Source organism: Chiloscyllium punctatum, chromosome 4 (assembly GCF_047496795.1).
Source record: "Chiloscyllium punctatum isolate Juve2018m chromosome 4, sChiPun1.3, whole genome shotgun sequence".
NCBI classification, from domain to species: Eukaryota; Metazoa; Chordata; class Chondrichthyes; order Orectolobiformes; family Hemiscylliidae; genus Chiloscyllium; species Chiloscyllium punctatum.
This window is the reverse complement of record NC_092742.1, coordinates 31930093-31947933: the sequence shown is the minus strand read 5'-3', so window position 1 is coordinate 31947933 and position 17841 is coordinate 31930093. Positions and strand designations below refer to the sequence as shown.

At 40.5% G+C, this 17841-nt stretch overlaps 1 protein-coding gene across 2 annotated transcripts in view; it reads right to left on the bottom strand.

Annotated features, from left to right (window-relative positions):
* Nucleotides 1-17841, bottom strand: part of itpk1a (inositol-tetrakisphosphate 1-kinase a) — a 237623-nt gene that overhangs the window by 37491 nt on the left and 182291 nt on the right. For both annotated transcript variants that reach the window (XM_072568316.1, XM_072568315.1), the window contains exons 6-7: nt 4998-5096; nt 646-686 (exon numbers count right to left, since the gene is read on the bottom strand). In XM_072568316.1, the coding sequence (XP_072424417.1) occupies nt 646-686; nt 4998-5096 (140 nt within the window). The remainder of the gene's footprint in view (nt 1-645; nt 687-4997; nt 5097-17841) is intronic.

The window sequence follows — 17841 nt, the reverse complement described above, 5'->3', positions numbered from 1 at the left end:
TTCTGCATGAAAACATTACCCCTTAAGTCCCTTTTAAATCTCAACCCTTTTTCCATAAGCCCATGCCCTCTAGTTTTGGACTCCCTCGCCTGGGGAAAAGATCTTGACTATTCACCCTATCCATGTCCCTCATGATTTTATAAACTTTTACAAGAGAAACAGAGATAAGGTTTCCAGTCTGATACGGCTGAAGAGTCAAATCAGATTCAAAATGCTAATTTGGTTTCCCTCTCTACAGATGCTGCCAGACCAGACTTTGAGTTTTTCCAGCATTTTCAGTTTTTATTTGAATGTTTGTAGCTTTTCGTAACAGAATGATTTCCAAAAGTGAGTCAGAAACTGTGAATAAAAATCTCAAAGTCCACCAACATAAAAATAGATCTTATTGAAATGCTTTGAACAAAAGAAGAAAATAGATTTGTCTCTCACATATCACGGAGTTAGAAGCAATAAACTCTTCACAAATTAAATATAAGAATCAGGTGCATCAAATATAGATTATTCAAAGAAAGGTAACCAGAATATTTCAGTTTCCAAATGGTACAGATACCTATGTAAACATAGTGGAAAGGCAACTTTTTCCAAGGAAAATGGGTCTCACTGTAACAAAGTTATTTCTTACAAATCCTGTGTGTTGTCACTCACCTCATGAGAGTTGGTGCCATGTGCCACTCTGGTTTTGCAAACTGTGAAAAGAAACAGAATAACGTTAAAACGTATAGAGTGACCAAGAGAACGGCCTGAGAAACTGCCCCATGCCTCATCCTCTGAAGTGGTTTTTAAATGAGTGTAGCTTTAATCGCAGAAACAATGACCATTGTGTAAATCAAAGCATCAAACTTTGGTCCATCATAGTTTGGCCAACATATCTCAGTTGTATATGTGGCTACACAGAACCAGCACATATTACTTAAACTGTAGAAATAACCCAAAAAAGTATGAGAAACAGGCCATTCAGCCCAATCAGGTACGGTTGCTATTTGCAATCCTTTCATCTTACCTTCAACCATTATTACTCTCTATCCCTTTGGCCCTCTATGTTTTTTCTAATTTCCCATGAAGTGCATTTACAGTGTTCACTTCCATCATACACCACATTCGCACCACTCTTTCAGGTGAGGTAGTTTTTTTTCCCCCTGAATTCTGAACTGGATTTCTTGGTGACTACCTTGTAAGGGGTGGAAAGGGGAAGGAAGAGTGGAGGCAGTTAGCTCACTTGGCTGGACTGCTACTTTGTGATATTGAAGGCGGCTTACACCTGAAATGTTGATATCTCGGCCTCCTGATGCTGCCTGGCTTGCTGTGTTCTTCCAACCTCCAGCTGGTCTACCTTGGATGTCAGCATCTGCAGTTTTTTTTTGTCTCTAACCAAGTTTGTAATACTGGCTGACACCAACCCCATGGCTTCAATTCTTGCACTGGCTGAGATCACCATGAAAGTCACAACTTCTCAACCTCTCCCCTTGCCCGAGATATGGTGATCTTCAAGGATAAACTCACCCATCAATCGTCTTTCTTTAATGAAGGAGCAGTAGTCCCCTAGGACTATGCCAACTTTACTCGTTATTGGGTCTCTGATCATGTTTTTTCACGACAGGAGGAAGCATTCCCTCTGTATCTGCTCTATCAAAACCACTCAAATTTTAAAACACATTTTAAAAAGTTATCCCACAGCCTCCTTTTTTTAAGAAAAGTTAAAATCACACAACACCAGGCTGTAGTCCAACAGGTTTAATTGGAAGCACTAGCTTTCGGAGCACTGTTCCTTCATCAGGTCATTGTGGAGGTATTTTATGTTACTCCACAAACACCTGATGAAAGAGCAGCGCTCAGAAAGCTTCCAATTAAACCTGTTGGACTATAACCAGGTACTGGGTGATTTTTAACTTTGTACACCCAAGTCCAACACCAGCACCTCCAAATCCTTTTTTAAAAAAAATATAGTCTGTTTATTCTCTCTTCAATGAATACCTACGCAATTCTGTATTTCTATTCTCTAAACGCTCCCCAATGCCTTTTTATAATACTGATCATGCGTGAGACAATATTGCACTATTCAAAGGAATGAAGTATCAGAGGAATTTAGCTTTTGTGATCATACCAAAGGCCAGGGCTCCTTGGTATAGTGACTATATGCAACACCAAAATACAGGTCAGCAGGTTTGTACAGTGGAGGGGCATTGAGAACACACCAAATTTTCCTGCACTTTCAGAGTAAATAAAACAAAAGTAAGTTTACAGCTAGATTTGAATTATTTTCTTGAATAGATTGTTCACTTATAAAGTACACTATGTTTGTTTTCTTGCTACATACTAACCCAGTGTCCTAGCAGTCTGTCATTAGGTCTGTTCAAAATACTGAGGAGAAAGTGAGGATTGCAGATGCTGGAGAGTCAGAGTCGAAAAGCAGGAATGTGAAGGGCTTATGCCTGAAATGTCAACTCTCCTGCTCCTCGGATGCTGCCTGACCTGCTGTGCTTTTTCCAGTGCCACACTGTTTAAAGGACTTAATCAATCAACACTCTTCAACTGTTAATCTTTAACTGTACATATAACATAATGTTGACAGGAAGGAGAAATGAAATTCAGTGCAGACACGATCATCTGTATAGGTTCCTTCACCGTAACAATTCTGGGGTTTTGGGATCAAGTTGTAGAGATTGAAATGAGGTCAGCCAGGTGGATCTCATAGAACATGAGCTCCCTGTTAATCTAGTCCAATCAGGCAGCTGTGGCTGATAGAGATAAACAGGAGTTTGCCATCCGGGTGTTTCCTTTCTTCCTGGTGGTGGAAATTGAATAAAGATTCGTACACCTTGTGTCTCTCACTGTGTCTCACACCTGCACACACACAACATGGGTGCTGGGGGCAAAAATAAGCACTACCGCGGTTAGGTGGTAGTGTGGGGTTAATTAAAGGAAAAAAAACTAATAAAAAATAAGCAGAAGATTCAGGTCTCCTCAGTTTAGTGACTGTTTTTGAGCTTGCTGGTTGTAGCATATGTACAGTAGACATGTAAATAAAGGGTGACTTGGTGATGGGAGACCAGTCTCTGAGCAGTTTTTTTGAAGACTATTGCTATTTTTCTTGTATTTTTTGGGTTGGAACTGAAAAAAAAGAATAAACAGGAGTTTGCACTGTGTCTCACACCTGCACACACACACCATGGGTGCTGGGGGAAAAATAAGCACTAAAAAAAAAGAAAAAAAGAAATAAAACAGGGGGTTAACCCAGTGTAGAGGGGTGAGGGTAGGAAAGAAGAAAAAAAAGAGAAAAAAAAGAAAAAGAATAAACAGGAGTTTGGATCAGAAATTGGCTAGCTGAGAGAAGACAGAGGGTGGTGGTTGAAATATTCATTCTGGAGCTCAGTTACCAGCGGTGTGCTGCAGGGATCTGTTTTGGGGCAACTGCTGTTTGTCATTATTATAAATGATATGGATGTGGACGTACAAGGATGGGTTAGTAAATTTGCAGATGACACTAAGGTAGGCAGAGTTGTAGATAGTGCCGAAGGATGTTGTGGGTTGCAGAGGGACATAGGTAAGATGAGAGCTGGGCTGAGAAGTGGCAAATGGAGTTTAATGTGGAAAAGTGTGAGGTAGTTCACTTCAGAAGAAGTAACAGGAATGCAGAGTACTGGGCTAATGGTAAAAGTCTTGGCAGTGAGGATGAACAGAGAGATCTGTGTCCTGGTGCATAAATCCCTGAAAGTTGCCACCCAGGTTGATAGGGTTGTTAAGAAGGCATATGGTGTGTTGACATCAATTGGTAGGGGGATTGAGTTTCAGAACCAAAAGGCCATGCTTCAGCTGGACAAGACACTGAGCTCACCGCACCTGGAGTACTGTGTGCAGTTCTGGTCACCACATTATAGGAAGCATGTGGAAGCTTTGGAAAGGGTTCAGAGGAGATTTTCTCAGATGTTGCCTGGTATGGAAGGAAGGTCGTACATGGAAAGCTGTTTTGTTCGAAAGAAGAAGGTTGAGAGGTGACTTAATCAAGACATATAAGATAATCAGAGGGTTAGTTAGGGTGGATGGTGAGAGCCTTTTTCCTCGGATAGTGAAGGCTAATACGAGGGGACATAGTTTTAAATTGGGAGGTTATAGATTTAGGACAGATGATATTAGGAGTAGTTTCTTTACTCAGAGTAGTAAAGGTGTGGAACGGCCTGCTTGCAACAGTAGTAGACTCACTGACGTTAAGGGCATTTAAATGGGTATTGGACATACATATGGATAACAATGGAATGGTATAGGTTAGATGGGCATCAGATTAATTTCACAGGACGGCGCAACATAGAGGGCCGAAGGGCCTGTACTGTGCTGAAATGTTCTATGTATATGAGTATCAGACATTCTGTTTAGTTTCGGAGCCAGCTCTGAGCTAGCTGGGTCAGTGTCGTGTACAATGCTCGTGAGACTTGGGTAACAGGATACCAGCCTTCCTGGAGCTATTTCACAAGCGCTCACAGGTTGACCTCATTTTATGCTTTCAGGATACTTACTAATCAACTGGTTCAGAAATGTTATTGCACACCTCTAGAACAAATGGGAGTTGAACCTGGATCTCTTGGATTAGAGGTAGGAACACTACCACTGTGCCACGAAAATACCTCATAATTCCTTTTTAAAATGTTTATAGATTAAAAGTAGATTATCCATATAATTGACTGGGCACCAAGAGATGTCAGTAGGAATAATGGCAACATATTCAGCAATTTTTCAAAAGTATTATTTTAGAAGGAATGATTTCTAACATTGCCATGTGATGGTGGGACAGGAGAAAGGTAGGCAGCTTGGCAAGTCCCCTTGCTTCCAGAACAAAATAACAATTTATGTATGCCTTATGTTGAAGCTGACAGAAGAAGAAGTTCATGACAATCACCAAAGTCCACTTCAGGATTGTTAAGAAATGTTTGAACTGATTTGTAAGGAAGTTGCACAGTAAGCCAGCAGCTGCTTCTCATGTTTTGCTTTAGTTTCTGAACACTTACTGAATGGGAATGTCAGCTTGTGCTTCGTAATCTCTGCCAAAGTGTCCTCCCCACACTGACTGCTGAGCTCCATAAAGGGAGGGGAACAAATTCTCTCATCTGTAAAAGAAGATCGCATAGTTTTATCAGAAAATGCTTGTAGGAGAGAGGGCCCAGTTTTGAGCAAACCTTTCAGCAAATCTTGCACCCAGTTTCATCAAACAGCTTTGACTCTTTTGAAGAGAAAATCCAAGGCAAGATGTCACATTACTTATGTATATTGTGACAAAGGAGACTACATGGTCATTGGTCCTCTGTGTGCCTTCAACATATTCTTTGTGCAATCAGCAATAATATCACTCTGATGTGCAGAAGAGCATATTCAGAAAGTTGCAAATTTGCAGTTGATCAACTTGATGAAAATTCAGATACTTTTAACAATTGTGGTGGTGCTCTGACCACTGAAGCGCATCAATCTGATAAAATTATTTGGCCAATCAGTCCCTTGAGCTTGCTATGAAATTCAATAAATTAATGGCCTATCTGATGGTTGCCTTAAATCTACACTTCTGCCTACCCCAATACTTTACAAACCCCTTTCTCAACAAGAATCTACCTATGCCTTATAAATAAATATTTAAGGACACTGCTTCTGTCACATTTTCAGGATGAGTTCCAAAGACTCAAAAGATTTCACCTCCTCTGTTTTAGAAGACTGACCATGACCCTATACCACCCCCAATTTGTAAAGGGACCTCAAGTTCTATCTTCTCCCAAAAGAGAAGAGATCCTTCCCAAATTTGCCCTGTCGAAACTCCTCAGAATCTTCTATGTTTCCATTAAGTCACCCCTTACTCTTCGAAATGCCAGCAGATTCAAGCCAAGCCTGATCAAGCTTTCCTCATAAGACATCCCTCTTTTTCTGTTAGGTATTAGTCTCAAACTTTCCTGAAATGTTGTCAATACATTTACATCCTTTCTTAAATAAGGTGACCAACATGGCATTCCAGAGGTGGTCTGAACAGTACCCTGCAGAACTGAAGCACAAATTCTTTAGTTTCACATCTGCATCTAGAGTTCTGCAAATCCTCACCATTTAGATAATGTTTCTTTTTCACTCTTTCAAGCAAAATGGTCAATTTCACATTTTCCAATGCTATATTCCATTTACCACAAATTTAACCCATCTATGTCTTTTTGTAACAAAAACAGAAATTGCTGGAGAAACTCAGCAGGATCAGTAACATCTGTGGAGAGAAAAGCAAAGTTAACATTTCAAGTCCAGTGAGCACTGTCCGAAGTTATTTTACCTTATATCTTTTTGTAGCCTCCTCTTCACACTTGCTGATGACACAAAGATTGGTTGAAAAGAAAGTCTCGAAACGGCATTTTCATCCCCTCATCTTAGTCACTTATGCAAAATTGCAAACAGTTGAAGTCCCAGAACTAATCCCACTCATTATGTATTGTGAACCTGGAAACGGACCCATTTACACCAATTCTCCACTTTCAGTTCTTTCCCTGAAGGGCATGCGCGAACCATATGGGTTTTTATTATCCCCACAATTGGCAAAAATTTAATGGTTATCATTAAACTCTATTTCAGATTTTTTTAAAAACTCAATTCAAAGTCCACCATCTGCCATAGCAGGAAGTGAACCCAGTTCCCCAAAACATTACCTGGATCATTGGATAATTAGGCCATTGCTTCCCCATAACCTCTAAACGTGGTCGTTACACCAATAGACTTTCTTTTATTTTGTTTCAATTGAGCAAAGATTGGCTGTTTCTGGGAGAGACAAAAGTGAGACCACTTCCCCATTATGGATCAATTAGAATGAGACACAGGGAAATTATTGAATACAATTTTGAGAGATAGGGCTAACACTAGGTTATTTGAACTGTAAAATGGACTAGAAAGAAATAAAAGGATAAATTGGGAATTCCTATTTGTTTTACAAACAAGACTATTTTCTGCATCAGTCTGCTTCTGTTCTGAGGAAGGAAGCATTGCTTAACTTTGCTGTGAGAAATGAAATGGGTCGTGTTGATTTATTAATTATGAGTCAAAGAACAACTGGTAAATCTAGCTCACAACTTAATCAAAATCAATATGAAATAGAAAAGGATAAGTTAAAATACCAAGACCAAAGTTCAAATGAGGCACATAAGAATTTGTTCCAAATTAACTACGCAGAAAAAGACGATACACAGCAAAGGATCATATATGAGATGGATAGAATACTGAACAGATCTACTCTTAAAAATCAGAAAGAAGTGGTTTGCAATTCTCATGCTAAAGAAATTAAAACTAAGTATGAAAAGGCAAAGACGGAATATGAAAAGGGAATCTGAAGGTATTTATGAGCCTTTTACTAATAAACAAAAAACTTTAAGGATAGGCCCCAATCAGGAACAAAAAGGAGAAAATCTAATTCTGGAGGCCGAAGATCAGGTAGAGTGCTCACTGTAATTAAAAAGATTGATCAGACAACTACTTGCAGAATCGATATGTACATTATTATACCTGAAAATCAGGATGTTGCTGTTTGAATTGTTCAGCTGCTTCAAGGGTTTTGCTACATAAGTATCTCATCAAGAAATCTGACATAGAAAAACATGCAACAGTAGGAAAAATATCCATGCAACATCCACTAAACAGGCTAGAGATGCATTTCTCCAAGTGTAAATTCTCATTTCTCCAGATCATAATTGCTGTTGAAGAGTCAATTTTTGTTTTTACTTTTCCTCTCTCTCTGTCCCTATAAATACACACAAATTATTTATCACCTACTTCACAAGAGTTTCCATTGGACAAGAACCTCTATAAAACTTGCACTTTTCAGACTTTGCACAGTTCACACAAAAACTAAGCCACAATTTCTTTAATTACTGCTAACCACAAATCAGCATAAGATGTATAAATAATAAATCTTAGCGAATCTGAGCAGGAGACACATCTGGAGAGATGGCGGTGGTTTTAAGCTGGTTGCTTTCAGCCTGCAAATGAAACTTGGAGTGATAATTGGTTTCTGGAAAAAATCATTATGGCAACAGATCCTGTACTGTGATTGCAATACAAATAAAACAGCAAGCATAATTCATAACATACTTATAGGCAGTCAAAATAAAATAATAAATATTCATAATTATGCCATCCTTTTAAGTACACAAATAATTCTAATATGTTGCAAATGTAGGCTATTCAGAAGTCCATATGTCTTGATATTGTGCACTTAGGTGAATAGGCAGAAATTGTATGAAAACATGACAGCTGCAACCTGTATTTCATATTTCAGTCTTGACCTGTTCCATTGGCCACATTTCAAGCTCCTCAATAAGTGAAATATTGAAACTTCAAGTGGAGAGCTGTGTCAAACAGTGTCAAAAGAAGCTAAGTGATGGTTAATCTCCTTACAATGCAAACGACTTGTGTATACGTTCCCTTGGTTAAAATGGAAAGTGCACTTTAGAACAATAAAATTCTGTGTATTTGGTGTGACTGCATCCATTTCAACAAAGATTAATTGCACATAAAGTGAATTCAGAATAAACACCAACCGACTGATGGGTCCTGGCAGGGGAAGCAGAAATGCCAAGATTTTCTGAATCAGTCCACGCATTAAAAAAAAACAACTGCTCTTTTGTATAACAAAATCAGTTAGGAGCACACAGATCCCAATGGGCTTGGACCAAATGCAATGGGCTAATCTTATTCGACAGAGTCCAATTTAAATTAGTGTTTATCACCATTAATTGTTAGGTCAACTTGGTGCTGTTTATGGTCTCCCTAATCTTTGCAATTCCTATTGTAAACTGTACTTTCCACATTTTTACAAGAAACAATCCTGTTTTAATGTACTTAAATGTACTCAATGTACTTAAGGCAGGATCCGAGTAGATCTCTGCACATATCCATGTGGCAAAACCTACTGAATAATAAGCTGGGGGGTCATGGACTGGTTGGACCGAAGGGTCTGTTTCCAAGCTGTATCACTCTATGACTGTAATTACTAGGGCTCGTACTTCATAGAATGCCTACAGTGTGGAAACAGGCCACTTGGCTCTTCAAGTCCACACTGACCCACTGAAGAGCATCCCACCCAGACCTGCCCACCACTCCATTCTTTGCCTGTAATGCTACATTTCCCATGGCTCATCCACCTAAACTGCACATCCCCAAACACTACGGGGCAATTTAGCATGGCCAATCCACCTAACCTGCACATCTTTGGACTGGAGAGGAAACCAATGCAGGCACAAGGAGAATGTGTAAACTCCACAGGGGAAGTCACCTGAGTGCAGAATTGAACCCGGGTTCCTGACACTGTGAGGCAGTAGTGCTAACCACTGAGCCATCTTGCTTTCCCAAACTTCTGTCTGCTATCTCATGAGTACTGCCTTAAGGTGGGCTCTTACATACATCAGTTTTGAAAAAGAGGCTTGGTTGGGATGTTTCTCACAGAAGACTGCTTCTCAATACTCCCAAATGTATGCTCTCACATTAAGTACAACCATTTCAGCAAAGTATTAGAACACAGTCAATGCTGCAGGGTCGCACTCCAATAATGGTGTTTTTCCAAAAGAACAGAAGATAACTAGAATTGGAAAGGAAACAGTGTTTTCCAACTGCTTGTGTTTCCTTCCAACCAAACGTTTACAATGACCTCCAATAGGACTCTCAGATCAGACAATGGAGGTGGGACTAACGCAGGGAACCGCTGGCTCTGTGTTTTTCTCATAGGGTTGGAATGTCTTGTTGCTGTGCAACATTCTTTTCAGCAGCCTGACTGAGAGATGTCAAATCTCACCAATATGTGAAAGGTAAACTGGGCAAACTGCCTTGCAACTCCAAAGTAGGTTTCTGGCAGAGTAAAGCCAGTAACAGGTTATAGTACTGTCTGACAATTCTAAACAATCAAAATTATGCTTCAAAAAAAAAACAAAAAGAGGGTGATTGGGTGCATTGCTGATCTTCAGAATGCTGGACTTCCAGCTGAGGGAGACAGGTGTCTGATTTTATTTCAAAACAGCAATTATATTTGAGCTTTGGTGATTATTAACTGGGGTAAACTTAACAAAAGAAATTAAATTGTAAATTAAATTGTAAATTGAAGAGTCAGGTTTGTTCTGGCAATCTGGCTACCTGAGGAGCACATAAAAATCCGTCTTAGACATTAGAAGTGTGGTTTAAAAGACAAGTGGACAGGCACATGAGTAAGGGAATCTTTCGAAGGATATGGGCTAAATGCGGGCTAATGAAGCTAGTTTAGTTTGGGAAACTTGGTCAGTATGGACGAGTCTGTTTCCATGCTGAATGACTAATAGGAGTGAAATAAGATGTTGAGGAATGGAATGCAGTTTCACAAGGTGTCAATTGGTGGCACACAGAGGTACATTCAGGACATCTTCAAAGGTTTGTTATCAGATTGCTCAAAAGTTCCTTTGAAACTTGCCTGAATTTGTGTGTTTTTGGACAGAGTGTCTTAGCTTTAAACCTATTTTGATCTCCAAACACGACAACAGTGAGCAACTTCCCCAGGGGAGGGGAGGGGAGGGGAGGGGAGGGGAGTGGTGAGACAAAGGTACAGCCAGGCAGGAACTAAGTGTTCAGAACAAGGCTCTGTTCAGACAATACTAAAAAGTCCCTTATCAATTGTGGACCAATAGCTACAGTCAAAACCAAGGCTGGAAGACAAAGAAAATTCAAACTGCCTGATTACAACACAGTTAGGCCAAACAACAGATAGTGAGTTTTTAACAGTTCTGGTCTGACTCAAAACACAGTTTTTAAAAATATAACAAACTAAGGCCATGATTTTGACATATGAAACTGTCGCTGTCTTAGAATCAGAAAACTGAACTGCCTATTTTACTTATATTGTGATGTCAGGTAGGAGCATCAGTTAGAGATGCATATTAAACAACTGTTCTATTGTGCAAGAAAAATGTCACATTCATTAATATGAAATACTACTTCAGCAAAGCAATGACATGTGCATCCTGTAAACCCTGTTGTCTAAGGGGGTAATGACCTAAAAGGCTTAATGCTGAGCAGTGCATCAAACATCAACTATGGTTAGGTCATATGGGCAGACATGGAACAGCCTAGGATCTTGAAGCAGCCATTGTGACCATTTGAGGTCTTCCTCAGAGTCTCTGCAACAGTGTCTATTACATCAGCACTGCCATTTTAATCAACCTGTTCAGAGATCTTACGGAACTTGAACACAGAACTTCTGGCCTGTTGACATTACCACTGAGAGACAAGAACCCCTATCACATCAGTGTAACTTGTACAGAATTACTCCCATGTAATAAACAACACCACCTATAAGACAAGAGCCTCTTCTTGTTAGACCATCAACCAACTTTCCTCTATCACTTTAGACCAAGCAGGTCCCCTAAATCCCTGCCTTGTAGAAAATGGTGACGGCAAATCAACTTTATAGTGAACAATTGCACAGAGAGCACATGCAACATGACAGCCAGCAGTACTGAATGCTCATACAACACAGCGGCAAACTGTGCAGCTTCCATTTAGCTAGCTCCTACATGCAGGCATCAGTAGGAAGAGCTGAATATTCACAAACCCCACAGAAGGGAATCCCATGCTAAGATTCAAAAAGGCAGAATCAACAGTCAGTGGTAAAAGTATTTCAAACCTGGTAAGAGAAATGCAGAGGGGTGTGTGTTCAAAACTCTCTGAAACTGCATTAGTAGCTCCACGACATTCACAGAATATTTTGTATGTGTTAATAGTCTGGGAGAACAGTCCTGGGTGGAGGTGCAACCAGATAGGCATATGAACACTGGAAGAATAAAATGAAACTTGTCTCTCGAGCACCAATTGTATTTTACAATTGTAGACAACTTGCAGGTATATGAGGGAAGACAAGTGATTGCAGCTTCACTTCAGGAAGATGTCCTGGGCAGGATACACTGGGGATATTTGGGGATCACCAGGTACAGAGCTAGAGTTCAGTTAGCAATGTGATGGTCTGGAATTTTCAAGGACTTTGAAGATCTCAAAGAAGATTGTGAAAAAACCTGTGAAGATGCTGCATTGGCAGGAATTGTTCTTCACTGCTATCAACATAAAGGAACATTCAGCTTGTAAGAGTCAGCAAGGCTTGTGAGAAAACACAAGCAACCAGAAAGCCATAAGCAGCGTATTCCATTTGAGGTCATTGATAAATCCTTAAAGTAACATAACTGAGGCCATAACATCGATCACAAGACCAACAGAGATAGGAGCATCACAAATAAAGTTGTTCAGGCTGGAACAATCTTCCATCAATGGTAACTGATGCAAATTCAATTGTAAATTTTAACTTGGAGCTTGATATTTAGTTTAACCAAAAGCATTTTAGATAAAAGTCCACTCCACATGCAAGACGAGTAAACAAACAATTGGGGCTTAGGCCTATACTTTGTGCTTAACATGTTCTGCTTAGAAAAACTATACTCACACTGGGAGTCGGACTCAATTTGTCTCCTCAGAAATGCACATCTGTTAATGCAAGAGGTCAAGCAGGGTCTACAGTCAAGATGTTTAAGACACTGTCACCCTCACTGTAGTATGCACTGGAAATCTAGTTCCACTATTCACACACTCATCAAAACCCTAACTCTAATCCTATCATACTTTTATCAAGTATGCAAAATTCACCAATTTACCCCTTAGACCCAGATTCACAGAAAGCATGGACCAGTTAACAAGAACAACTGTTTATAGCAAATAAATAAATTCAAGCTAAAAGTCCCCCCTGCCCTGCCACCCCCCCCCCCCCCCCCCCCCCCCCCCCCCCACACACACACACACACACACACACCTGAGATGATATTTTTGGTGTCAAGACTGTTCATTACCTATTTATTGATGTCCATTCTCAATATCCTTCACTTTCATTGCAGAACGCACAGAGCAACTGGTCCACAAATTATAAAAGCTATTAGCTACATGTCAAAAACTACCATTTATAGCAATTGGTGAGAGAAAACAAACAGGCTTTTTTTTCAGAGAGAGAGAGAGAGAGAGAGAGAGAGAGAGAGAGAGAGAGAGAAACAGAGACAGAAAGAAAGAAAGAGCATCACCTTCCCTTTACGGGCAAAGAAAGGTAGATGGAGTTAAGTCAAAGATCTCATTCATTGGAAACATAGGCTTCAGGGACTAAATGTACTACTCCTGTTATGTAGATAGCTCTGGTACAGTGCATACAGATCCAGTCACAGACAAAATATCCTGGGACATGAACCCAGAACCTTGTGACTCAGTCTTAAAGAGGTTACCATCTGATTCTGGCTGACTCTTCAAGTTCTCGCTGATTTGAATTGTCACCTTTAACCACCTGACCTTTCACCTATCTGCCAGTTAATGGCACCCACTGTTTAGGTAGAAAAAGTCCAAAAGCAAGGGACTGGGAACTATCCTACATCCCCAACAGGAAAACATGGCACTACAGCTGAATTAATAGGATAATAATAAAAATGTGGCTATACCAAAATGGATTTTAATTTGTCAGGCTCAAAATCACATTTCTTAAAACCAGATTCTCTTCATGACTGGGCCATGGAGAAACAGTGATCAACTTATATGCTGGCAGCTTAGTGATGGTACATTTGTTGCAATCCCAGAGACCAAGGGCAAACCTTCTTCCCTTTCTATGCACATCCTTAAACAAGCGAGCAGCGTCTGGTTTTCCACTTCCGGGTCATCCTGCAGATCCAAGATAAACAAGCCTGAATTTTCCACCTTGCTGATCACAGGGTTTCAAAATCAGGTGCCCTACTGTCCAATAAATTCAATTTGTCCCTCACCTTTACAAAATGAGATTAAAACATTTAATAGAGTTTCATACAAGCAAACAATGAGGAAAAATTAAAGCAGCCTTTGAGCAGCAACAGCAGCTCATGAACTTTCCGCAGGATTAATACTGCACAGACAATGGGCTCACTGTTGTTCAGGCAGAGTCAGCTGTGACAACATCACTGTACAATCATTAAAGAAAAAAGCTCACTGTCAATCTGTGTGAACGCCCTGTGATACAGCTCAGTGGTTTTATTCAGCAAAGACTGTGGTATTCTACCTAATGCAAGGTTATCATCCAACTTAACAGTGAACTGTTTATAAGAAGAATGTAAATTGCAGGAAATACAGTTTAACTGCCTTCAGAAGTCAGCAGGTGAGTAAAAACAGTGAACATAAATTATTATATTGCATGCTCATGATGATTTTGCTGGGTCTGGGTTCATAACAAAGACCAATGAACATATTGGAGCAAGTTCAAGGGCACTTACTACTTCCCAAGGCTGATACATTTATTTAGCAGCTTTAACAGGAATATATTGCAAAAGAGTGGGCACAAGATTGATGAGCTAACAGCCTTGGAGGAGAAAGGTGTCAGGGATAATCATAGAGGCCAAACTGATGAAGGCGGTTTTGTTTATGAGGAGGGTGGGGGATGGAGTTTAATGTTGAAGGGCAGGGATTGATTTAGAACATCAGCTTGAATGGGGAGCAGGTAAATCAGGAGTCAGGAGTCTGGTTGGAAATGGGGGTCGATCGTATTTAATTGAATGCCAATCAGCAGGACCTCCACCAGATTGTAGGCATGTGAATAAAACTGACCACAGGTTGTTCTACTATAATGTACATTTCATCAGTGCAAATTGGCTATAATGCAATTGATGACTTGTGCATGTTATTTGGATAACACTAACTTTCTACTGAACGGTTATGGTGATTTTCGATTAGTGACCTTCTATAGCACAATCTTCTATAGCAGTGTTCTATTGCACGATTTTCTATAGAGCAAGGTCGCAGATGAACAGAACTGTCGCATTATAGCAGAGCAACCTGCACATTCCATCACTGGGCAATGGGAAACCACAAAGACCCTGATCAAATGGTGGACAGTACCTCAAGAGAAAAGAAAACAAATAAACAATGTACGTGAGCATTAGATATTCAGGCAAGTATGACAGTTATCTAAATTTTGATTTCCATTGTTGCTTTCATTGCAGACTGACCTGTGGTCAGTGTATTCACACCCCAGCAATTTGATGGACATCCTGCTGATTGTTATTTAATTGAATGCCATTGACCCCACAAACAGAAAAGTTAAATGCACCATTTGAAAAAAAAATTTCTAAAATGTTGCACATTGTTCTTCCTTTCAGATAGGCAATGGTTAATGTCAGCTCCTTTCCACACTCTGATGAATAGATACAGCAATCCACTTCAGCAGCAGCACCAATGAAGCAGCTTCTATACTCAGGCTGAGACAAAAGTTCTTTTAATGTCGAGCTACAATCTTTCCCATTGGCTGTGGAACAGTGCGGCCTGCTTATCTAATTGTGACAGGAGAACATTGTGACACTGGGCTTTTTCTCTTGTGACAGAAAATGTGAACAATAATTAAAATTATTAGACCGCATCGCCAGCGTTCAAGTTTGAGATGATGACGACGACGTTCAGGGGCTTTCAATGAACACTTTATGACCCAGATGCAGAGTTCCTCTTCAAGCAGACGCCATGGATATCTTCTGAAGCTGCTCCAATTTAAAACTGGAGAACAGCAGAAGAATCATTAGTTCACAACTGACATGCTGGAAAACCCCATTAATGTCCCTATTTCACAAGAGGAAACCACTTAGAAAACTATATCTGTTTGTAACACGTGTCTTTGCGGTTAAAAACGTTGCCGGGGACTTTACAGTTCATTTTATCACATCTGAAAAATGTGAAGGTGTGACGAGAGCAAACATTATTCAATCAGGATCAGAGCAGATATTTCAATTCAGAACACAAAGACTGTAAATGGGGAGAATACAGGCTCATTGGGCTGAATGGCCTGTTTCCATGCAACAAATTTTATATGAAAAAGTGAAATAAGAAACTTAAAAATTGTGTTTGTTTAATAGATCAGATCTTAAAGCCCCTGTGGAAGGCCACTAGGTTGTGAAGGGACAGTGGTCCCTCTTCTTATTTGAGATGATAATCTGCAAGGGACAGCTCGCAAAGTGAGCTCATATTAGTCACTGTGCATTGTTGTGATGGGTGTATTAGATTAGATTACAGTGTGGAAACAGGCCCTTCGGCCCAACAAGTCCACACCCACCCCACCGAAGCGCAACCCACCCATACCCCTACATTTACCCCTTACCTAACACTACGGGCAATTTAGCATGGCCAATTCACCTGACCTGCACATCTTGGGAGGAAACCGCAGCACCCGGAGGAAACCCACGCAGACACGGGGAGAACATGCAAACTCCATACAGTCAGTCGCCTGAGGTGGGAATTGAACCCGGGTCTCAGGTGCTGTGAGGCAGCAGTGCTAACCACTGTGCCACCGTGCTGCCCACCTTGTATATTGTAGGGTTCAGATTTCATAAACAAATCTGAGACACCTTTACAGGTGCACTGGAAGAGCAGGAACACACTTGTATTAAGAAGCTACTTTCATGCATTGACTGACAATATAGAGAAGCATGAAGTTGAAGAGGGATTTCAAACATCTGCACAATTCTTCGTATCAAAGAGATATGCAGCATGAAAACAGATGCTTTGGTCCAACTCGTCCATGCCATCCTGATATCCTAACCTAACCTAGTCCCATCTGCCAGCACTTGGCCCAAATCCCTCTAAACCCTACCTACTCATATACCTATCCAGATGCCTTTACCAGCCACCACTACTTCCTCTGGCAGCTCATTCCATACATGTACTACCTTTTGCGTGAAAAGGTTGCCACTTAGATCCCTTTTAAATCTTTCCACTTTCACCTTAAATCTATGGCCTCTAGTTTTGGCCTCCACTATCCTGGGAAAAGACCTTAGCTGTTCACTCTTGCCATGCCCTTCATGATTTTATATACCTCAATATGGTCATCCCTCAGACTCCTTCACACTAGGGAAAATATAGATCCAACATATTGAGCCTCTTCCTATAGCCCAACCCTGGCAACAAACCTAAGTCTTTTCTGAACCCATTTAAGTTCCAGAACATCCTTCCCATAGCAGGGAGGCCAGAACTGCACAAAGCATTCCAAAATTGACCTAACCAATGTCGTGTACAGACACAACATGACATCCCAACTCCTATACTCAATGCACTGACCAATAAAGGCAAGTATACCAAATGCCTTCTTCATGACCCTGTCTATCTGAGACTCCATTTTCAAGAAACTATGAACCTGCACTCCAAGGTCTCTTTGTTCAGCAATACTCCCCAGGACCTTACCATTAACTGTAAAAGTCCTGCTCGATTAGTCTTCCTGAAGTGCAACACCTCACATTTATCTAAATTAAACTCTGCCACTCCTCAGTCCATTTGCCTATCTGATCATGACCCCATTGTACTCTGAGGTCACCTTCATTGCTGTCCACTACATCAACAATTTTAGTATCATCAGCAAACATACTCACCTTACCTCCTATAATCACATCCAAATCATTGGTATGAATGACAAAAAGCAGTGAACCCAGCACCGAACCCTTTGGCACACCGCTGGTCACAGGCCTCCAGTCCAAAAAGCAACCGACCAATACCTTCTGTCTTGTACCTTAAAGCCAATTTGATATCCAAATGACTCATTCTCTTTGGATTCCATGTGATCTAATCTTGCTAACCAGTCTACCATGCGGAACCTTGCTGAAGTCCATACAGATCACATCCACTGCTTTGCCTTCATCAATCTTCTTGGTCATTTGTTCATAAACTCGCAATCCCATTCAAAGATTCCACTTCAATCTTGCTCATGTGAAGCTTTTGAACTGAAGAATCCCAGTACTGCTTGTAGTTAGATTTTGTGCAGGCACTCAGTTGAAGACCTGCAAGCAACAGAGCTCTTGAATATTC